Consider the following 25,061-nt stretch of genomic DNA (forward strand, 5'->3'; position numbering starts at 1 on the left):
GAAAAAAGATATTTTATGTTACTACATCCTATGTTTTGTTTGTTTGTGTATGTTTTTTAAATTTTTTAAATAAAATTCATTCATTCATTCATTCAAAAAAAACAACTACTCCCCAAAATGAGGGGGGGAAAAACCTAGAATATTTCAGCCCCACCCAAGAATATGATACAACCTCAATTAGTTTGCATCGTTCCCTTAACTATCTCAGCACAGCCCCTAGGTCCTTCCACTCCAGTTAAAAGAAAAAAGAAAAGAAAAGGATAAAAAGTCAAGTAAAACATTTGCCACCTAAAAGAAGACAGTCAGGTAGATGCATTGAAAACTAGGCTCAGGAAGAGCTACTGCATAGGCCATGCACTCAAATAAAAAGGCTTTAAATAAATAAGTAGGTCTTATTTATAAGTGAAGAGAAATGCTGGGTGCAAATTAAACCTCTTTCCGATTTATTACCCATATCAGCGGACCCCAACCTTTTTGACACCGGGAACCAGTTTTGTGGAAGACAATTTTTCCATGGGTGGAGGAGGAACACGCAACCTAGATCCTGTGCATGCGCACTTCGGCTCACCCATAGCTCATCTCCAGCCTGGTTCCTAATAGGACACAGACCGGTACTGGTCCAGACCTATCATATTGTATCAAAGCACAGGAAAGAGCTATGTCACCAGCCCAGGCCAGGCATGGCTCACTGTCCTATTTTTAGGACAAATACCATGCACCCATCTAGATCAAATGTTTTGTAAAGCTATAAATTTCTAATCTAGAAATTTGCTTGCATGGGGGAATGTATTGAGGGATATGTGCATGTATAGCTAATTCTACATGCAAACCCTTCTGTCAGCCATTTGGATTATATTCACAGCATTCAGGAAGTAGAGGAAAGTACTGAAATTCTTAGAAAGATAACAGTTTTTGGTAATTTACCCTGTCAAATTCTGAAGAAGAATTGAGTTACAAAATTCCTAGACATAGCCTAATGTATTATCTCTCAGTCCTTACCCACCTAGAGGTTTGTAAGCATAAAAACTAAATTTGTTCACCGCTTTACCATTTCAACTGCACTTTTCAGCTTGCCCATATGTGATTCAAATAAGGGGAAATGAGAGAAGAAGAAATCCTGGAAATTTTTCTGGGCCTCTTCTTTCTCAGGAAGGGTGAAAATGACGCTGATGGCAATTTTCTTCCTTCGAATCAGTGCAGGATTGAGGCCACAACTTTCATCTGCCATGCTGAATGTTTCTTCAGTTGACCTATGGGAGAAAAAAGTGGCACTGTGTGTTTAGCTACTAGCAAACTCCTGAAGTGTTTTAATTGATGCATAGTGAAGTGATACCCTCGTAAATTCCATTCAGTCAAACAGAACTGGGTCTTGATAAGCCATTATTTGTCTTAGGTCTGATTCATTCAATGAAGACTAACCAGTAAAGAAAAAAAACCATAAAGACTAGGCTCCACATATATTAAGCCAAAATTAAACAAATCACAATATAGCTTACAGAAGCATGAGCGTAGCTGGGATTATCTCAGCCCTGTGAACATTTCAACATTTCAGTTTATCTCGTTTTCTTTTCAATATCCTTCACAAGAAGTATTTTCCTATTCCTATTTTCCTATTTTTAAAAGCAGTGAAGAAATTGTAATCCAATCCCCATTGCTTGTCATGCATGGTCAATGAGGAAAAAAAGAACGGGTCTCTTAAGATGGAGAGGATACCTGTTGCCATTTGCACTTATTCTTTAACTAACCTTTCTTAAGATAGAAAGACAATTTAGATGTTTAGACCAAGTTCACAAATAGAGGAAGATATTTTTTCCCTTTCATTTTTAAAGAAGCCTTTAGAATTAGGAGCACAGGTTATGTTTTCATCTGTACTACCAACAAAAAGTCAACATCCAATAAGGGAATAAAGAATTTTAGAAACAAACCACTGGTTTAAGGGATGGTGCCACCAAGAGAATTTTGGATTCCTAGACTATGGACTGCATTATTTACATGAAGCACTTCTGGCAAGAGATAGACTGCACCTCGTAAGAACAGGGAAGAATGTATTTGGAAAATGACTGGCTCAGCTTATCCAAAGAGCTCTAAACTAAAACTGAGGGAGGAGGGCGACTAACCTTTAGAACCGAATTCCAAGTGTACCCCGAAGACAATCAACAAAACAAGGAAGCAGGGGCTGATGGGAAGGAAGAAAAGCTCAGACATTAAACAGGAGATGTAGGAAGCAAACCCAGGATCAGCCCTAAAGGACTCAGATGCCTATACACAAATACTCAAATGCAAATTTGAGGAATAAATAGGGTGAACTTGAAGTAGTGGTACACAGGGCAAGTACGGTATAGTTGCCATTACTGAAACTTGGTGGGATGACACTCACAACTGGAATGTATTGCAGGAAGGCTACAATCTGTTCAAAAGAAACAGACCTAACAAATAAGGAGGGGGAGGAGTTGCATTATATGTAAGAGATCACTACACAACTACAGAAATGCATAAAACCAAGGATGAAAGCCTTCTTGAATGCATATGGGTTAACATAAAAGAATGACATTGCCATAGGTGTATAATACAGGCCACCCCAAAAAAGCAGAAGAAATAGATGAACTTTTTTGCTAATCAGTTAACAAATGAATATAAGAAACACATCATAGCAGTAATGGGGACTTTAACTATCCTGACATCAACTGGGAGACAAATTCTGCATCAAGTGGGAGATCAAACAGGCTCCTTATGAGCCTAGCTGACAAGATTGTTGTCCAAAAGGTAGAAGAGGGGACTATAGGGTCAACTATACTGGACTTAATTCTTACTAAAGAGAAGAAATGATAGGAGTTGAAGTTGCAGGAACTTTGGAGGAGAGTGACCACATCACACTGGACTTCAATATAATGCAGACACAAAAATAGAACAAAATCAAACTAATGTTTTAGATTTTTTTAAAAACTGATTTCAACAAACTTACAGACAGCTTGGGAAGGATTCAATGGATGAACACCCCAGGGGAGAATAACTCAAGAAGCTTGGGAAATTCTGAAAAAATATGATTATAAAAGCCCAATCCAGTACAATACTGCTGAAAAATAAAATGTGGGATAGACAGCAACATCACAAATGGATTTGTAACCAGCTGACAAATCACACTCAATGTGCAACCCTTACTGGAATTACATCTATATGGAGGGAAGTAAGCAGTGGGGTACCACAAGGTTCTGTCTTCAGCCCGGTACTCTTCAATATCTTCATAAGCAATTTAGATGAAGAAATAGAAGGGGAACTCATTAAATTTGCAGATGACATTTAACTGGCAGGAATAGCCAACACCTCAGAAGATAGATTGAGGTTCCAGAAGGACTTCAACAGACTTGACCACTGGGCCCTGTCTAATAAAATGAAATTCAACGGAGAAAGAAAGTAAGGTTTTACATTTAGTTAAGAAAAACCAACTGTACAGTACAGGTGAGCTGTACAGGTGAACCAACTGTACGACTAGGTGAAATTTGACTTGATGCCAGTAACTGTGAGACGGATCTTGGGAGTCCTAGTGAACCAGCACGTAAACATGAGCCCGCAGTGTACTACAGCAGCCAAAGGCTGCATTAGGCTGCATTTACAGAGGGTTAGAATGAAGATCATGTGAAGTGTTAGTACCACTATATATAATAATGCCTTGGTAAAACCACACTTGGAATATTACATCTGGTTTTGGTCACCACAATATAAAACAGATGTTGAAACTCTAGAAAGAGTGCAGAAAAGAGCATCCAGATAATCAGCGAGCTGGAGACTAAAGCATATGAAGAAAGGTTGCAGAAATTGGCTACATCTAATGTATGTGGGAGGGGCAGGCGCATGTGCATATTCACCCATGACGTTTGTGGCAATGCTCACGCATGTAGAGCCACAAGTGCCCCCAGTGAAGATTGCATGAGTGGGGCTGCGAGCACCAATGATGAGGCTCGTGTGAGTGGGGGGGAATGGCGGGGGGCTTGCCGTTAGGAAGTACTTTTGTTGCATACCCGGATATGGTGCTGCCTGCGTTGGTGGGGCACTTCGTATCGGGACACCTTCCGTCACCGTTGCTTTCCCTTCTCCCTTGCTGCCGCGGCGTTTAGAGCAACGCCGCGGCATTTGGCGCAGCCGTGCGTGGCCAGCCAGGGCTCCTCCCTGCAACCAGAGCCCTGCAGAGACACTTGGCTTCAGGTGTTCCTGTCGCCGCCTTACTACTGTGCTGGTTTAGATCATCCCATAGCTAATTTGTTTTAGACTGCAGATATAAACTACATACCTTTGCATTACAAGAAGAACATGTTTATGTTAACCTACCTTCTTGGTGTAATGCCATTTTCCAAGCTTGTGGTTTGACTTCGAAACCAGCGGCGCTGGTAACTCGAAGAGGGGCTGGGAGATGGTAACGGAGTCATCAAAAGACTGGTCAGGGATGCTGTCAACAAATCGAAATGTCAGTAGTTTTGTCAGAAAGGAGAGTTTTGTCAGGATGTAATTTTTTCTGAGCCTGAAGGTGGCTGAGCCATGCTTCTATTATAGATAGCCAATAGAATTTTTAACTTATGGACTGAACATAAGAGATAGAAAGAACTGATTACTTATCTATAAATGCACTAACATCTTTATGTAGATCCTGTGAATTTATGCACGTAAATTGGGCAACATGGATTAAACATCCAGGAAATATAACAAGGTTTCTGAAAAAGGTCTATCAAAGAAAATAGCTAATATTATTCCCTGATTTAAATGAAAACGAGGGATTGACTTGGAATGGGAGGAAATAGTTTTGCTGCAGGAGAGACATATCTTGACATAGCACTGAAGATATCTTAGAATCTAAAGAGCAGATAGGTGTAGGCTAGACCAAAATTCAAGGCAGTAACTTTTGGAAAAAAAAAATATTCCAGAGGTTACAGAGGACCTTGAAAATAATAGAGAAGGACCTAAACTTTTGGTTTTGGGAGAGTATCAGTGCTGGTTTGACCCTTCAAGTAACTTTAGGTATGGAACGGGCTGCATGACAAACTATCTTCAATTTTTATTTGAAAAGATGTTACTTCTATCTGAAAGATGTGGATTATTTCTTCCTTGTCCTCCGAAACTCTATCCGCGGATTCAGGGTGCTGTTGATGAGGAGAACCAGATTGTGATGCTTCAGTTAAAATAGTGTTCAAGACGTAGTGCTGAAATAACAGAGGTTATTAACTCTTTATGTACTAACCCTTCTTTCACTCTATAGTCTTTCAGTGCAGTAAGAAATTAATAGCACCCGGCTTTTTCTTTGTGGGCATAGAAGGTTTTGATCAGTATGTCAAAAAAGCAAATATTGTAAGTCTCATAGCAGTGCTGGAATATAACTTCAAATTTAGAATTAGAGCACTGCACTGGGTTTAAATTTGGCTTTCTTTAGACCTCGTTGCCCAAGTGGTTTGCAAACAGGAAGAAAATGCTGGAGCAAGTCTGCTTCATAAAGGGCCAAACGGCATAGTCAGAAATTAAAACTTGTTCCTACAAAGTAGGCACTTGCAAATGGGACTCTTTAAGATCCAGAGTGAAGACCCAATTCCTGCAACCAGGAGGAAAAACAAGCCTCCTTTCAGATCCAGAAATTCTAACAACAAAAGAAATGATTATAAAAGAAGAGGAGGAGGAGTGGCAAGAGATCTAATATGAAAAAGAAAGAAAGAAATGGAAATAAGAGGATCATGACCATGTTGTGGTAATTCTGAGAACTAGAGTAAATTAGTAACAATTAAACCTATATGCATTGCACAAAGAAGGGAAGATTAGGAGAACTAAGAACATGAAGACTCATTTTGTCTTGTGTTGCCAATATTCTAATATGCTTATAGCACTAAGAACCTGAAGGTGGCATGGTGACATTTACATTTATCTTAAAATCAGTAACTTGTGAATATTAGAAAATCAAGACTGGACAGTTTCAACAATGAGTTTGGAACAGCAGACATCACATGCACGCACACGCACACACACACACACACAAAGATCAATAATATTAACAAAGTGACAAGCAAGCAATTCCTATTTCCGATACTAACAGTATTCAAGGAAAGAATGTATGAATTTCATATCAAAATTAAATCTGAATCTACTGATTGGTATTTCATTAAAGTATTTTGATTACACCTTTGAGAAGAACAAAGAAAAGGATAATACCTGATCGAGCAATGCCACTGTCTCTGTCTTCATTCTGACCTCTATTGGGCATGTCAACAGGAGTGCTGTGTGCTGAATTGTTAAAAATATCAAAGTTAACATGTGTATCCAAGTTATCTTTTCAAAAGGAACTTCCTACTAGCGGTTGGATTCAAGTGTGCTATTGTTATTTTTAAAATAAAATAAATAGGACTGATCTATGAAGTAGCAAATAATATATTGTAACTAATTTGCAACACTATTTGAGGTGCTATTTGAAACATCACTTTTATTATATTCACACAGGTTTGAAGTGAGAAGTCCTTGATGCTTGGTTGTTTGCTTCCAGATGTTTCATTACCCAACTAGATAACATAAACATTGCTAGATGGCATAGGAGTAGCTTTTTGTTTATGTTTATCTACACTGGCAGGGCAAGCTATTGTGTATAGATAATAGGGATATAAGTTTGTAAGTCTTGATACTCAGAAAGCATTAAGGGCTCCATAGAATTACTACTTTCAATGCCTATGCCGCCACAAAATACTGTGAAGTAATAAGGGGGCATTAACTACCAGTGAGTTTCGAATTACAAAATTGCTTTAACAGTGTAACCCATGAAAACCACAAATACCAGGGCTCCTTATTTATATTTTCATGGAATGATTCTTAAGTTTGGGAATCTGACTTCTAGTCATGATGGCAATATATTGCCTTTAGGATTCTCTCACAATAGACTCTCAACAAGAGAGTGCAACTGTACTTACGTTATCCACAGGGGGCTACACTTTAATATTTGTGACTGGAGCAATAGTCTTTGGTCAGCACAACTAAAACATGTATCTCCCTCTTCATCAACCACATTTTAGAAAAACAAATGCATATCACTTGCAGGATTTATAAAGTTTTTAAAAGTTCGTAGTTAGAATCAATTATTACTCTGTTCAATTTATCTGTATGGAATACTGTTTGGAAGGAATATGTCACTTTACACTTTTCTACAAATGCTTGAATGTGGTGTTTTTAATAAATAATTTCTCTGGAAACTCTCCCACTTTTACAAGAGTTGCAAGCTTGAAAAATATAATTAAAATTCAAACCGAAGTCTTAGGACATGATAGTATTTACTGATTTAGGGAATTTATATTGCGGCCTATTCACACATGGCAACTCAAGGCTGCTTACAGAATATAAAACCCCATATAAAAACAATACAAGATATCATAAATTAACATATTAAAATCACCCCACCCCCTACCCCGGTGACATCACCTTATTGACAATCAGCACCTTGAATTGCACCCAGAAGCAAATTGGCAGCCAACACAGCTCCCGCGGGAGAAGTGATACATGTGCACACTGGGGTCTGTACAAAACCATGTGGGCCGCTGCCTTTTGCACCAACTGGAGCTTCCTAATGCTCTTCAAGGGCAGCCCCATGTAGAGTGCGTTGCAATAGTCAAGACTCATGACTAGGGCATGAGTGACTGTGAGTAGGGATAGTACAGAACAGAATTAAGATGTTTATTGAAGCAAAACTGTCAGACTGGCCCAGTTTACTTCCTAGGAAAGAACAACCCTTGATTCCATAGGTGTTAGAGAAAAGGAACTTTAACTGGAGAGGCTGAGTGCGGTGTAGCAAGGCAAGCTCTGAAGAAAAACCACTGGAAAAATCATATATTGAAAGCGATCCCCCCAATGTCCAAAACCCTCCCCTCTGTGAGAGTAGTCCAATCAGGTTCTGTTCAGATATTTTGGGAACCCAGTGCCCTGGGCACCACTGTAAATTCTTTCCCCAGGATCGGGGTCCGTGAAGGCAGGAAGAAGGCTCGGCTTTGGCACGCCTGCTTCCTGTTAGTCTTGTCCATACTCCACAACGTTTTTTCACACCTCCAGTGCTCTTCCCCTCCCAAATGCCTCTCCCCCATTTGCTAGTGAGCTTCAAAGAAAGTGAAGATGGCAGCTGACACAATACCTTTCATGTATGGGGTTACTTATTTATTTATAAGCTACAAAAATGTACATGTCCAGGGAAAATCATTCAAATCAAAGGCAACATTTTAGAAACTATACAATGTTAGCACACATGCGCTCAACAATTACCGATTTTCAAAAAGCTTCTTGTTCAGTAATCAATGCTAGCGGAGCAGCAAGTTGCAACCCATGAAGGTAATATTTAAATAAATATAAATCAACATTAGAGGGATTACTAGATTGAGAGAGCATACGGTAGAAGGTTTGTGACCCTTCTAAGATTAAATTATACACTTCTTTTATACTTTCTCCCAAAATGTTATTCCTTTATTAAAATCATTTGAGCTCATTGGGTGTTTTTTTTTTTTTTTAGTTGAAGCAAGCCAGTGGGAATCACAGAGAAAGCGTGGCAAATAAATATGCTAGCATTTATTGTGTGTGCAAGAATAACTTCCAAAAAAAAAAAATTAATAACCTGGGAAAAACAACTTCTCTCAAAACTGGAAAAACACAATTATTAGCTTCATATTTCACTGAAAAAAATACTATTGATGAAGGAATTCAATTGATGCAGCCCAATATTTTAAGATGTCTGTCTATCATTAGAGGCATCATTTGTAATTTTATTCAATAAAAATGAGGACCAATCGTGTCATTCCACTTATAGAGAGTAGTTACTGATCCCATGGCAACAGATATTACTGCATCTCACAAGTTATAGATAGGTTCATCGTGCTGTATTAACATTGCACACAAACCTGCAAAGAAAGAATCACTCCGGATGAGCCCTCCTTCAGGTATACTATGCAACAACATATAGCTACCTGGTGGTAACACACCTGAAGAGGGCAATATGGGAAATATACAGATCAAGGATCAGAGAAACCTAAAATTTGAAGAACCAACCAAAGGATATGTTCTATGCGGTACTGCTGCACATCTGCTAATTTTAATTAGATATATTTACCTAAAATACTTCCGTTCTGATACTGGCCCAAGGCATTTGGATGTAAATTCAGCCTTGACTGGTCTTGATGGATGTATTCAAAACTACCCTGCAAGCTTGAAAAAGAAAAGGCCATTCAAGAAAGATATTAAAATTTCATCAAAACTTAAAATTACTGATAATTTTTCACTACTAATCTTCATTAGGAAAAGTTATGATTTTGCAAAATTTCTAATTTATAGATTATCACCTTCAGGTAATCTATAGATTTTCCTTATGTGAAAAAAGGAAATGAAAATTAAGCAATTGCATCCATTGATGTAAAAATTTGTATCCAAATTTAGAATTCTCCACCTGGAGTTCTGCATAGTGTGGCATTGTTGCTTGATGGAAATTTTTAAAAAGCACCTGCCTAATTAAAGTTTGCAGTGATTGATTTTGGCTATATCACAGCCATATAAATATGCCAAAGTTACATCTTTCCGCCCCCTATCTGTTTCTTTTGGATTCAGCTGTCTAATTTTATTCTTTTTTGTTTCTCTTATCTAAGGCAACTATAATGGAAACTAAATTCTTGCACTGTTCATGTTGTATTACAATAGCCTAATTCTCATGGAATATTAGAAAATATTGTGATAAGCAGTATTCCCTAAGAGATGATGCAAGAAGCTAAAGTGCCCAAGAAGAAGCTTTGCTGACGTATAGTCCACAACTTTAACCTTTAAAGTAACAAAACACAAAACTATTCCCATCGTTAATTGTCGCAGACATGGCAAAAAAAACCTTCTAGTGGACAATACTATGTGCATCTCAAATCCTATGCCTGGAACCAATTAGATCATACCTAGGCAACATAACATTTTTTTGTCAGGCAAAAGGACAGGTTTCCTCCCAGGAGGCAGATAGAAAAAGTAGCAGCCCCTGCCTCCTTTTTCCTAAAGCCCTCTTTCTCCTGAAGTTCAGTTTCTTGCAGACATGAGCCAAGGGAAGATGGTTTCTTCTTTCAGACTCTTTCGTGCCTCTCCGTACACAAAGGAAGGGCCCACTTCTTTCTCTCTGTAAAAACACAACCTGTCTGAGCTGAGAATTGTAACTTTGAAGATGTGACTTTGGCACGTTTATATGGCTGTGATATAGCCAAAATCAATCGCTGCAAACTTTAATTAGGCAGGTGCTTTTTAAAATTTCCATCCATTCTGGCCAACATACTGGAGGATTTTAAAGGAGAAGAGAAAGGGCGAGATGCAAAAAGAAGAAACAAGGTTTTTTGCTTTTCTCCTCATAGAATAATCACAAATCTGAGTTGCAACCTGATTTTATACGAGACAGTTCAAAGGTGTACGAAAACCATCCATTAAAATTAGGAGGAGTTCCCACTATGTGAGAGAAGGAAAACAGGTCTGCCCAGTCTCTCCTTCTCTTCATATCCTTGTCGTCCATTCACTTCTACTAATTTGCAGGGCGAGTCTGTGATGAGAGGCAGATTTAGAATTCTGATTACAGGATTCTAGGCTGCATGGAGATTTGCAGCGCACATTAATGTCACGGAGAAAAATTCTACAGCATTTACTATTATCCACTCTCCAATAATTTGATGGGTGATATTCTGTATTTTTAAAGGATGAAAATATCATTAAGTGTCGTACCTTATGATTCTCAACTCTTGACAAATGTATCTTTTCTTTTATGTATACTGAGAGTATTTACACCAAGACAAATTCCTTGTGTGTCCAATCACACTTGGCCAGTAAAGTATTCTATCTATCTATCAGAGAAATTTTCACGTGTTGACTACAGGTACAACAGTTCATTTATTGGCCATTCAAAGTTACAACGGCACTGAACAAAGTTACTTATGACCATCTTTCATGCTTACCACCATCCTGGTCATGTGATCAAAATTCAGATTCTTGGCAATTGATTGATATTTATGACCTTTGCAGTGACCCGGGGTTATGTGATTCCCTTTAGCGACCTTTTTACAAGCAAAGGCAATGGGGAAGCTAGATTCACTTAACAACTGTGATTTCATGTTGGTTTTAGCCAAAGCTTTTTGTATGTACTTAACTATTCTAATATTGTAAAATTCGGCTTCAGTAAAGTCTTGGAATTTCACTCTTTCATGAGGCAATGACATAGTGAATGGTTTATGTATTTATTTTAATTTATTTGATTCTGTGGCCAGCTATAATGATTAGGGAAATAAAGTAGAAATAAGTAGAAAATAAATATAGAAACATATAAAAACTATCAATAAAACTACACAAAAACAAAAACTGTCAGACTTCATCGCTAGATCAGATTCTACACAACCACTATAGAAGTTCTCCACTATTTCCAGACCCCCAGGTAGAATGGCAAAGCCATGACTTAAAAACCTTCCTAAAGGCTGGGTGGAACAGGGTTAATGTAAGATCTACACAATTTTTTTAGGTAGGAATTTCTTCAGTTCTACTTTTTTGATAGACGAGTTATACTATGGAGAGAGGATTTCAGGCATTAGGAAATTCCTTTCGTGGAAGAAAATTAGAAAGAATATCAACTTAATTTCTGAATCCACAAATTTGGTGAAGAATTTGAAAGACCATTTCTCCTGACCCCTATTGTCTACTTATTAGGGAAAATATGACAAGGAGGGAGCATTAGGTATGTTCACCACCTTGAGGAATGTATAAAAATAATAAAGGTGGAATTAAAGTAAAACAAAACATTTTGTTCCCTACTGTAGATCTGTATATCCCAATTCCAATCAAGTCAGTTAATGTCATTTTAATCCTAGCCTACATTTAGGGATTTTACATTATTATAAGTGTTGTGGTTCTGGGTAGAAGTTTTGTCCTTCCTGTATGGTGTTGATCTTTATTCTTACACAAACAAAATTACAGTCCACTTTATTATGGACTAGATTTGAATATTATTTTTAAAAATAAAATAAATTGAACCAATAAATTTCTAAGGAATTTTTCTCATAGTTAAGAATCTGAAATGAAACAGAAAATAAAATATCGCCTTACCTATTTGTACTTTCAAAGAAGCTGCCTATTCTAGCAGAAAACACTTTACTCATCATAAGTTGTGGAGGAGAACTGAAAGGATAAACAATGCCATGAGTCAACAATTCCAAATACAATTCCAATTCTGATATAACAACTTGGAACCGAAGACACCAGCTCACCGTATATAGTGAATCTTCAGTGTTGATCCTTTGTAACTCATCGCTACCGAACCAAACATCATCTCACCCAGCATGTTGACATCAGAAGCAGGCCTGGCATACTATAGATAAAAGAAGATAAAGAGTATACATGTGTCTAATAACTGTCATAAATTGTCATAGTCTAATTGCACATTAACTCGGTTTTATTCTACAAGCATATATTAGTGCATCCCAGAAGAAGCAAATGCAATGCGGAAGGGTTTTCCGAAGACTTCCCAAGTTCTGCTGGATAATCACCATTGGCAGATAAAGTAAAAAAATATGACACCCCATAACTACGGACTTCCCTAATTTAAGACTTTTTTTCTTTCTGTGGGAAGATATATAATAGCCGTATAGGAAATTAAGATGTATATTTACGCAAAAATACATTTCACCTTTTATACTGTCACCCCAAATGTAACCATTTATATATTTTTGTCCCTGCTCCCATGCACATTATAAAGCTCTTTTTTGCTATTACAGTCTTGTGGCAATAGGTGGAAATTCAATGTAAAGATTAATTACCAGATCACGCAAATTGGATTTGTATAGATTTCAGTGGTCACATTCAGGTTACCTGATATTTAGGAATATCTTCCTTGCCAGGTTCTCTGCTGTTCACCGAAGGGCCATGGGGGTAAGCTGTGTTAATACCACTGTTTCTTTGGCAGCACCCGCCACCTGTTTTACCAGAAGCATCCTAAAAGGATTGAGTACATATTAAATATAAATCAGGTCCAAAATTTTGTCGGGGGAAGGGGAGAGACAATTAGAACATTTGAAATTTGAAAGAAAGATCTGCTTACTTGTAATGGTAGGATAGAATGACCTTGGGGAATGAGGAAACGGATGTTGTTCAGGGAACAACCAGACAAAATAGAGAGGAGTCCCTAGTGGCTTAATAGTCAAGAGGAAGAAACTTAGGAAAAAATCTGCCCTAATTGATCAGGTGGTAAAAAGTGGTAGCGGGAGAATTGACTTGCAAGATTCTGTTAATGTAGCCTTAAAATAAAGTACAATTAGATTACCTAGATGGGTTTTCTGACTTATCTACCTGGAAGACTGAAATTGCTCTTATAAATGACTGTCATACAAACCCTTGACTATTCATCAGTCATGGCAGATATGACTATTAATAAAATACCCACCTACAGACCAAGTGAAGTTACCCTCTGCTACCCACTTCAGTTCCCCAGGAATCTGTTCAATATCGAGCTTGCCTTTCTATTTTCATGAGCAGGTGGTCATGCTTCCAAGCAAGGCACTGGAGTGCATATTTATTCTCCAAGAATGCACTTGGGACCATGTATAGAACTTCTATAAATAAAGATGCTACAGGTTGTTGTTTTTTGCAACAGGCCACCTCCAAATGTGTCTTTTAATAATATGAACTTTTAAAAAAATTAGAGTGAGGGGAATAGAAAGCTTAGTGGGTATCAAGGAGATGTTCATTGACAGACTAATATTGATAGGAATTTCAGAACATCAACTCCAACTCCTACAAGTACCAGTTACTTCAGCAGTATTTCGCTGAATGTACCAACACTGAAAAATAATAAAAATGAGTTGCTGGCCCTTTTTTCTTACCTGAAGTATATGAACTGGGCTTTGCTGAATTTAATATTGTTCAAAGCAAATAAGCTTTTTTTACAAAGAGCTGACAAAACTTTCCTATTTCTCTTAATAGTATAACATTAAATTCTCAAAAAGATTCTGTCTGTTTACAAGTAGAATCTTCAAACAAGATCTTGGATCTTTGAATTGTTTACCAATTACTCTGTTTAACCATGTATATACTGTTAGCCTGAAATCATGTGCCTTATATACCTCAGTGTTTTATCCCTTCTTTAGTAATGCCATCGAACGAAAAGTAAATGAAAAGCTATCTTTTTATGAGTTAGTAATGTGGGAAGCTAAGCCTTAGGAAAAGATACATGAACCATCATTCCCCACACCCTTTATATGTGCCAAAGCTCATAATCCGTTAAATTTAATTCTGATTCTCTATTAGAAAAACCCCCCACAAATATATCTTAAAATAGCCTTCCTTGCAAGGTGCCCTCACGGTGTGCTGAGATAAGGCTACAACTCCTTTATGTACAAGCTGTTTGATGAACCTTGGACTTAGAATTAAAAGAGCAAGGAGAACAAAAATATAAAATCATATTCGTCATATTTCTTTTTTACTACTGAGACTTAGATCAATTGCAGAAATAAGCAGTTTTTAACTTAGCCCAGAGGTCTCAAACTCGATTTCATTGAATGTTAAATGAGCATATATATGAAGATCAAAATGGATTTCTCCCAACCAGACAAATCAGGAACAACTTAAGAATAGTACTGATGTCTTAGAATTTTGCGAAGCCCACCTCAAAAAACAAATTGCACTTATATTATTAGATGCAGAGAAGGCCTTCGATAATTTAAATTGGCAATTTTTAATCCAAAAAATATATAATATGAATTTAGGCACCAAATTTGAAAATACTATAACAATCATTTATGATACACAACAGGCTAATATTATAATAAACAGGGAATATACCCACCCAATAAAAATAGAAAAAGGAATCAGGCACTCTCACCCCTGCTCTTCATATTATCATTAGAAGCATTACTAACACGAATTAGACAGAACCAGACATAAAAGGATTAAACGTTAAGAAAGAATAATATATAAGTTGCAATTGTTTGCGGGTGATATAATTTTTTTCATTGAAGAACCAATAGAAAGAGGACAAAAACTGATGAATGAATTAGAACAATTTGGAGCAGTAGCAGGACTAAAAATTAATAGGAAGAAAACAAAATTAATGACTAAAAGTTTAACAGAAAAACAGAAAATAGAACTAGAAGAAGTTATGGGAATACAAGTGATAAAGAAAGTTAAATACTTAGGAATATGGTTGACAGCACATTGCAAGACACTCAAAGAAAATAGCTATGATAAATTGATGCAACAGATAAAGAAGGGTTTAGAAACATGGGGCAAGCTGCAACTTTCATTAATAGGCAGGATTGCTGCTATTAAAATGAATATTATTCCAAAATTCCTCCATATATTTCAGACGATCCCAATCAAAGTACAATTTTTGAAGAACTTAATAAAATAACTGTAAAATTTATCTGGCAAAGGAAAAAACCTAGAATAAATTTAAAGGCAATGCAGGATATGAAGAGCAGGGGAGGGCTGGCACTTCCAAATTGGGTGTTGTCTTATAGTGCAGCCTCTTTAGTATGGTTGAAGGAATGGGTGAATTTAATCAATAAGAGAATATTATTCTTAGAAGGCCATGACTTACAGAGGGGGTGGCATGCTTTTTTATGGGATGCTGGGAAAAACAGCCAGAAATATTTTCACAGACACCTAATCAGAGACTCATTATTAACTAATTGGAAGAAAATATGGAAAAAACACTATTTAAAAACACCAGTTTGGATTTCAACAATGGAGATGATGATTCACCCAAATAATCTGGATATCACTAAAATGATTAAATATAAGGACCTATTGGATACGCAAGGAAATTTGAAATCACGGCAAGAACTTCAAGAGCGGGGACTAAAAATTGATCAGTGGGCATATCTTCAAATTCAAAGTAGATATAAACAGGACAAGAAAGAATTTGGAATTAACAATAAACTCCAGCAATTAGATAAAATTTTATTAGGATCAGGCAAAAAAAAATAACAAAATTTTATAATTATTTATTAGAAGTAGAACTAGAAGAAGAAATTGTAAAAGGGAACATGATAGCCTGGAGTAGGAATATAGGACGTAGCATCACCATAACAGAATGGGAAAAGGTCTGGGGTAGAAATAATAAAATTACAAAATTGGCAGCATACAAAGAAAACGCCTATAAAATGTTTTATAGATGGCACCTTCCTCCTTCGAGATTAGCGAAGATGCACCCCAATGAGTCCGAATTGCTGGAAATGCAAAAAAAAGAGGGAACTTTTTTCCATATGTGGTCGTCCTGTACAGAAGCTCAAAAATATTGGCAGAAAATTAGAAATTGGCTGGAAGAAATGACAAGAGAACAGATCAAATTCAAACCAGAGTCCTTTCTGTTAGGGATCTTTGATAAACAAATATCAAAAAAAAAGTGAAATATATAATAATATACATTTTGACAGCAGCCAGATTGGCTTTTGCACAATGTTGGAAGCAGCCTCATGTTCCTTCAGAGGAGATGATTATTCAAAAAATTTCAAGTTGTGCAGAAATGGACAAATTAACCTTGGCATTAAAAAATAAAGACACTTCAATATACTACAACAGCTGGAACTGCTGGTACAAATGGATAGACCAAAGATAGACTTCACACTAAAAGGCAAAAGAGGATAGGATAGATCCATAGTAGTGATACATACATATATGTAAGGATTAGGTGTGCGTATCTGGCATAAAATAAGAATAAAAAAGAGGTCTTACAAACTGTTGAAGGTGAGAATGTTTTTAATTGTTTTCAATTTTTTTCTTTTCTATTTTCTTCTTCCTTTCTTCTTTCTCTCTCTTTCATTTGTGTATGTGTTGTTGGTTTGTTTTAATTGTAAAATCAATAAAATTTATTTTTTTAAAAAAAGAGATTTGAAAAAGGTAAAGTTTGAATGTACATGTGATATAACTGGAGAATAAATACAAAATACGGTAGGGGCATTTAATTTGTTAAGTGTACCAGGAAAACCAGCACAATCCTAATTTAAAGGGTACAATTTGAGAACATAACATTTGGAAATAACATTTGGAAATTCTGGCTTAATGTCAAGCATACTAGGCAGTCGAAATTTTTGACAGTCACTGAGATACATACGAATTTGCATAAAAATGACAACCCTCCATTTGTGGATTTAGAGAGTGTCCAATAATATAAAAATGCTTGAACCATGAAATATTTTGCTTAAATATGAAGTTGATTGTTTGCTGAATGTGACAAGACAATATATGAGGGAATTAAACCAGACTAAATATTCAGTAAACAATTAATCGCTGAAATGGGACAAAACGCAAAGACGCGTGATGTCTCCTTTGGTGTTGGTTAATAGGGTTGTGAATATGTTTGCCTTTTGCTTTATAGGTGATGCCAAGTTTGTGACCAAAAACCTCAATAATTTATAGCGAATATTAGATAGATTATATTTTATTACACTTGAATGATATCAATATATTTATATTCTTAATAAAGCAAAGCCTCTATCAATAGCAATAGCACTTAACATATACCGCTTCACAGTGCTTTACAGCCCTCTTTAAGTGGTTTGCAGAGTCAGCATATCTGGACCCAATCTAGGTCCCCATTTTACTGATCTCGGAAGGATGGAAGGATGGGTCAACCTTGAGCCAGTGAAATTCAAACTGCCAAACAGCTGCCAGTCAGCAGAATTAGCCTGCAACACTACATTTTAACCACTGCGCCACCATGGCTCATACAAGTTCGCTAACAAGAACTATATACCACATACACCACATTAAAGATGTCATTTAATTTTAAGTTTGCTGTCAGCTTTTTAAAACATATACATAATATCTTAGTTTATCTTTATTTTGTCACATTTTTTCTAATTCTACATTATTTGTTCTAATTTCACTAAGGGAGATTTAATTTATCTGATAAATGTTAATAGATGAGATACAATAAAAGATTACTTAAAACTGAAAAATATTTTTATCACGTGAAAGAAATAATAAAAACTCACCTGAAACTGTTTCTCATCAGTCTTTCGAACAGCTGTAGAATCAAACAAGACTTGTCTCCCCCGTCTTTCACAGTCTTGATATACTATCAAGCGGATTTCATTTAGATCAAACCCAGAACAGGACCAACTATGAGTTTTAAGTGAAAGAAAGAATGAAGAGAATTATGCAAATGCAACAGTCTGTAGTGGAAACAGTTAATCTAAGGAATGGGAATTCAGAGCTCCAGTTAACAGTAGAGAAGAAGATGAAACACTATAATTCCATCAAATATTCTGCTTTCAAATATACATATGTATAGCGCTTTGGGTAGCAAAATTATTTCTTTTCCCAAATTTTCTAGAGGCCTAGATATTCTCCTCTATTCACTGATCCAATAAGTTTCAGCCTTAATAGTGTAAAAAATAACTCTCACACTGTGTCAGCCTTCAAGATCTTCTACTATTGCTTTGCATCTTTTGGCTGCCATAAGTAACGGGGGGAGGAGGGGGTAAAGTCTGGGAAGCGAGCTGGAGGTGTTACATTCTAGTGTTGTATAAAATGAGGAGGGGGGAGTATAAATTCTTGCTTAGGTTTCTATTTCTCGCTTAGCTTTCTTTTCTCTGCGCAGCTGCAAACCTTTATCAAAATACGCCAAGGTCAACGGACAGAGGCCTCATCACCACCTGAAGATGTCCACATGATCATATTCACAACTTTTAATTGGAAGAATCATTTGAACTATGCGGGGTGGGAACATTTCCATCACTTTGTATATGTGATTTGCGCGCCTAATTTCTCAGATTCAGAATTCTACGGTTGCTACCACTTCATTTTCACTAAAAGATATCTTTTCTCTAATCTAAGGAGTCTAAGTATTTCTTTCTTGAATTTTGAATGGAGCGCCACCTGACACACTGGAAAAGAATGGGAAGCAATCAAAATTATCATTAAAAAAACCCCATAGGGAAAAATATCCAAGGAAAATATCCAATATTGAACACTATTTTAGTTTAAGAAAAAAAGGGTGTATATGAGAGGGAATGGGCTTGTAAGTATAGGGTGGAAAAGATGTAAAAAGAGATTTCTCCTTTTTATGCATTATCCAAAGTTAGAGCCAGGCAGCTGTGGGATGCTACAGATTCTGCCCGGCTCTATAGAACCAGTAGCTCTGAAGAGCGCCAGACACAGAACTGGTCTTTGGCCCACCCGCCTGCCTGGGCTCTTACCTGACCTTTATTTCCTGCTTTTTCAACCGCAGCTGCTTTGCGTGGCACAGCCGAGTTTGAAAAAGCAGCAAAAAAGTGCTTTTTCAAACGCTGCACACCTGCGCGCAGCGCTTATCAGCTGTCCGGGCGGCACAGTTGATTGTGTATTACACGCGCTAACGCAGCGCAAAATGTAGTTACCGAACTGGTAGTTAACACCAGTTGAATCCCACCCCTGGAGCAGGGGTATAAAACTCAAGGCCCGGGGGTCAGATCTGGCCCACAGGGGCTGCCATGGAAACAGTGAAGGACCAGCCCATGGTGCTTCTGCCAGCGAAAACGGGCTCCCAAGCTCAGTTTTCAGCTGCCACAGCCGCCTGCAATCCTCTGCCAATGAAAACTGAGCTCAGGAGGGCTGCATGCTCCGTTTTCACTGGCAGAGGATTGCAGGAGCCCGTGGCAGCTGAAAACAGAGCTTGGGAGCCCATTTTCGCTGGCAGAGAGTTCAGGTCACCACAGGAGCCCCCAACACAAGTAACATTGAACTGGCCATGCCCACCCTGGCCCTATACCCACGTCCCCCCGCCCAGGGGAAACATAACCCTGATGCGGCCCTCAATGAAATCGAGTTTGACACCTGACTTAGCGGAATATCCAGTGTACTTGGGAAACTTGATAGTAGCTTATATAATGCATAGGTCAGTTACACATTTCAATACCAGATGTGGAAATGTTATCATCTTTTTAAAAAGGATGGTATCTTTAAAGGGAAATTCAAAGAGGGACAGATATTCCTGAGTTTGGGGAAAAATAGCTACATACAGTAGGAACCTATCTTTTTTTTCCATCTTCTTACAGACTTCTGGTTGGTCATAGAGTAAAATAGGACTATTTTTTAAAATCAGAAACATCATGGCTTCTCTTCTGCACTTATTACCTATTTAGCTTGATTATTGTATGCTTAATGTAAAATAATATGCCTGTTCCATTGTTAAGAATATGTAATGCATATTTTCATTATAAGCATGGGATAACCACGTGCTCAGTGGCATCCCAGAGCGTAGCCTTAGAAAAAGAAAGAAAAGATGGAACAAGTTTTAACAAACTATATTCATCAACCTAAAAATACTTGTGGACTATTACAACATGCACATAAAATGGACGGACTCCTAATCAGACCAACAGCACAGTGTGGATGATCAGTAGCGCGTGTTTAGATCATGACTGTACAATCCTGCAGCCTCTCCAATCATAAGGCTTTTTGTGTGACTCACAATATCCTCCCCAGTTGTTACTACTAATTTTCAAGAAATGTCAAATGTAACCCAGCGATTTCATGAACAGATAATGTAGGAAAGGGCACGGTAAAATAGATGCTATGTAAGCAGTTTACTTTAAACACATCCAATTTCTATTTCTGAAGATAAAATTATATACACACAGTTTATTATTAATAGCCCGACTCAATCTGCTGGAGGTTGAAGGTCTCTCTGTGGAAAGTTATAGACCATAAATTTTGTTCAAGTTAAAAACCTAATGATTAAAGTTGATTTTTAAAACTTCCTAGCCTAGCGCTGAGAATGAATGGCCTAAACTGATGCGGATCGCTTCCATGCTTAATGGAAGACTAAAATTTGGGTCTCTAATATGCTTACCCATTATATCATACTGGCATTCTCAGATATAGTCATGTGAATTAGATAGATTATATTTTATTACACTTGAATGATATTAATATATATTTATACTCTTAATAAAGCAAAGCCTCTATCAATAGCAATAGCACTTAGACTTATATACCGCTTCACAGTGCTTTACAGCCTTCTCTAAGCGATTTACAGCGTCAGCCTCTTGCCCCCAACAATCTGGGTCCTCATTTGACCCACCACAGAAGGATGGAAGGCCAAGTCAACCCTGTAAACACAAACTGATGTAGAAATGGATTGGAATAAATTACAATAAAAATGCAATTGAATGCCACGTATTTAACAGAATTTGCACAATAATTTGATAATACTAAAAAAAAAAACTTTTAGTACTGAAAAAATAATCACAGATGATTACCTGGAAAAGAACACATGTGATAATATAAATGCAAAATAGTGATACTCCCAAGCCCAGTCAAAGCCAGATTTACATTAAGCTTTCATACCTTTTGGATAATTCTCCAGTAGGTCTCTTTAAATATTTGGGACTCTTTCCTGCCACAACTGATTTGCTTTATCCAGTCTTGGTTTTGAAAGACTGTTCCCTAGTGAAGTAGGGGAACTTGAGTTCTGCGCCCGGTTATCTGTGCTGTTTGGTGATTTTAATGTACCTCCCACACATTTTCAGTTCACAGACATGCTGTCACAAGCATGATTTCTTCAAAATAATAATTTTATAGTTAAGTATCCAAATAGATTACTGTGTAATAAACTACTGATGAGAGGAATGTCACACAAAAATTGGCTAGCACCAACTTGGCTTTTTAAGAAAAGAAATAATATCTTCTGCTATCAGAATTACTTCTTTAGATAAAATTTAACCATTTACTATTAAAAGGTATAATCAATAACTTCTTTAAAACATAGAATAACTTGCTTGTTCTTATAAATGCCGCCAGCTTTGTTGCTAGCAAAGAAGAACCCCGACAGTCATGCTTCCTGGTATGTTTCTGTAACCAGCAATTATTTGATTACAAGATCTAACCAGATGGCCCGTAACAGAGAGGTAAGCTGCTTTCTCACTGACTCTTCAGTTACAAACTTGTTTTAAAACAGGAGGCAACACCCTCTTAATGGTCTCAGGTGAGCAAGTGTCATCTGACAGCTCTTAGCAACCTTGGGTCTCAGCACCATCTCTTCAAGGTAAACAGGAACCGGCCACCAATGCTACAGACTATCTGTCAGAAATGATTAACACAAAAGAGAGACCTCCTCACTTCTGCATTCAGACTTGTTCACCACCAGTAACAAAGAACAATCTGAATACAGTAAGAACTCAAAACTTGTTATTTGCTTCATTTTATTAGTTCTGAAGAGGCATGAGGACTGAAAGACTAGCGATTTACACTTAAAGGATCTTAAAAGCAAACTATCAAGTAAACACAAGTTACGAAATTTAAGCATAATACTTGGCCTTCTTTCTGGGTCACCCATACACACATGGATAAGGATGCAAATTAAAACAAGGGTATTTTCAGTGGGGCAGGGGGCCATTGGCTGGGAGTGAGTACGAATGACAAGCAGTGTTCACTAACATGATGTATGCTCTGCCCCCTTCGTACATGTGGCATGTCCTATGTATGTACAAAAGGGGAGAGCCTAGATTGCAACAGGTCAATGCTGCTTTAAAATTTGGTAAGTGTTTGATCTTCCAAGTATCTATGTCAGCAATTCATCAAAAATGTGAACAGACTTGTCCAATAATTACCTCTGCACACCACACTTAACTAGAACGCTATTTATTAATTGGTGAATAAGGACAGTCGTGTTTGCAAATCACGCTTTTGAAAAATAATTTAAGCATTTAATCTCAACAAAGAATATGATTTTCTGCACATATATTGGTATAGACCAATTTGTTATACTAGAATTAGTACAGTCTTGGAGAAGGAGTCCTCATTCAGCAACTGTCTCCTTTAGTGACCATTTGCAGTTGCGATAATGAAAAATAATTATAACTAGTCCTCACATAACTTCTGGAAGTCTGCAAGGCAAGAGAAAGCTGAAGATCATAAGCATAGACAACGGTTTCACTTAGCAACTGCTCTGCTTAACAACCAAGTTGATTGGTTCCAATTATTGTTACAAAATGAGAACTTATCTGTATTTAGATGACGTGCATAACCATCCAACAGGATAGCAACTTAAAAACAAAAATTACTCCAAATACTTATAGGAAGAACCAACAATTGTCCAGGGAAGCTACTGAAGAATGTTGCTAGTCCCAAATTATATTATGATTAAGGCTATATATGTGATATTCAAATGAACCTAACCAGTTTCTTCAAATACTTGTCAAAAATTAATTGCTGGCTTTGTGTTCTGTTCTAAGGATTAAAAATTGAGAATCTAGGGAGGATTCGCCAATTGAAAGCTAAGCCTAAAGCTGAAAAACCAGCTAAAGTATACCAGTTCAGCCCACCATGATACTGAGGGGAATAGATTAACAATATGAGATCACAACAAGCAGGTCTAGGCAATCAAGAAACAGCTACAGCTACAGATTAACAGAGTTGGGAGGGACTTTGTCGGTCATCTAGTCCAACCCCCCTCCCCCCCCGGTCCTAGCAGACCCTACGCCATTTTTGATAGATGGCGCTACTCCAGTCTCTTCTTGAAAACTTTCAGTGAGGATCAGTTTGGTCAGAGTTGCACACAAAAGACTTCAGTTGTTAGCAACCCTGTAGTGGGCAAGTCTTTATGCTGATACAGAGTTTTCCTAGGAACTCTACTGTTGCTAACTCAATTAAAAATGGGCAAATTGTTTATCTTGCAAGCCCTGTATTTGCTCTCCTCTTTTCTGGCCCTGATGCATTCTAGTCTACCATGAAACCAGCAGTTTCTTTTCAATTGTGCTCAGATTCTTCATCAGTTGTCTCTGAGGTGAATATGACAATTTTAAACTCTGATTCCAAAAGCTCTAATGAATGTTGAATAATCCATATATGTATAAATTGAATAGAAATATTGTGAGAGTAATCAACTTCAATTTTAAAATCAATGTTTTAAAGACTGCACCATCAGAAGTCAACTGATCTAAAACACAAATATTACAAGAGGCCCAATTTACCTCCAAAAATAGATTGATTGGCTTTTTTAAAAAATGATGTTTATGTATAATATGAACATTTCAGGTACATATTAGTACCTAATCAATGAAATTTCCCTATAAATTGGATACATTGCAGATCAAGTTTAGAAAGGACTGTAATTGAAAATGGAAAGGTAATTGGAATAATCTTCAGTGGATAAACATAATAAAATAGGAGATAACATATATATGAACTAATCAACAAGGCTAGGACATTTCCCCAATTTCATAATTCAATTGGTCATAATTTCTTGGAAAGAGAGAAGTGCAGTGAGATTAATCATTTAGCCTTATGATTGCTGTGGTACACTCACTTGCTATAAAAAAAAATCTAATCATCCATGGATGTGCAACTGAGACTATCCAATTTGGTAAAAAAATAAAAATTAAAAAACCCAATAGCAATAATAGATTTATAATCAGTGTATTACTTCCTAAACTTATCATGAACTAAGGAGGCAGTATTATATCGATTTATCATATACATGTTTAGATATACAGGTGAAACTCGAAAAATTAGAATGTCGTGCAAAAGTTCATTTATTTCAGTAATGCAACTTAAAAGGTGAAATTAACATATGAGATAGACTCATTACATGCAAAGCAAGATAGTTCAAGATGTGATGTGTCATAATTGGGATGATGATGGCTTACAGCTCATGAAAACCCCAAATCCACAATCTCAGAAAATTAGAACATTGTGAAAAGGTTCAATATTCTAGGCTCAAATTGTCCCACTCTAATCAGCTAATGAAGCCATAACACCTGCAAAGGGTTCCTGAGCCTTTAAATGGTCTCTCAGTCTGGTTCAGTAGGAATCACAATCATGGGAAAGACTGCTGACCTGATAGTTGTGCAGAAAACCATCTCTGACACCCTCCATAAGGAGGGAAAGCCTCAAAAGGTAATTGCAAAAGAAGTTGGATGTTCCCAAAGTGCTGTATCAAAGCACATTAAGAGAAAGTTATGTGGAAGGGAAAAGTGTGGCAGAAAAAGGTGCACAACAATACTTACATAAATTGCATAGGACAGATGTGAAAAATACATAATCTGTACAAATGTGGTTTGAATTTAAAAAGATGACTTACTGAGAAATTA

At 37.0% G+C, this 25,061-nt stretch overlaps 1 protein-coding gene across 3 annotated transcripts in view; it reads right to left on the minus strand.

Moving 5' to 3' along the window:
* The window catches only part of FNIP2 (folliculin interacting protein 2), a 62,880-nt gene that overhangs the window by 19,087 nt on the left and 18,732 nt on the right, over positions 1-25,061 (minus strand). Inside the window, exons 2-10 of one of the 3 annotated variants that reach the window (XM_087936686.1) lie at positions 17,982-18,108; positions 12,859-12,981; positions 12,258-12,358; positions 12,097-12,168; positions 9,437-9,490; positions 9,104-9,198; positions 6,184-6,255; positions 4,324-4,441; positions 1,049-1,250 (exon numbers count right to left, since the gene is read on the minus strand). In XM_087936686.1, the coding sequence (XP_087792812.1) occupies positions 1,049-1,250; positions 4,324-4,441; positions 6,184-6,255; positions 9,104-9,198; positions 9,437-9,490; positions 12,097-12,168; positions 12,258-12,358; positions 12,859-12,981; positions 17,982-18,108 (964 nt within the window). Of the gene's footprint in view, positions 1-1,048; positions 1,251-4,323; positions 4,442-6,183; positions 6,256-9,103; positions 9,199-9,436; positions 9,491-12,096; positions 12,169-12,257; positions 12,359-12,858; positions 12,982-17,981; positions 18,109-21,318; positions 21,455-25,061 lie in introns of those variants that run through there. The other 2 variants (XM_087936687.1, XM_026699960.2) reach the window with 2 other exon arrangements.

Source organism: Pseudonaja textilis, chromosome 6 (genome assembly GCF_049901715.1).
Source record: "Pseudonaja textilis isolate UNSWEBS1 chromosome 6, rPseTex1.2, whole genome shotgun sequence".
Taxonomy (NCBI): Eukaryota; Metazoa; Chordata; class Lepidosauria; order Squamata; family Elapidae; genus Pseudonaja; species Pseudonaja textilis.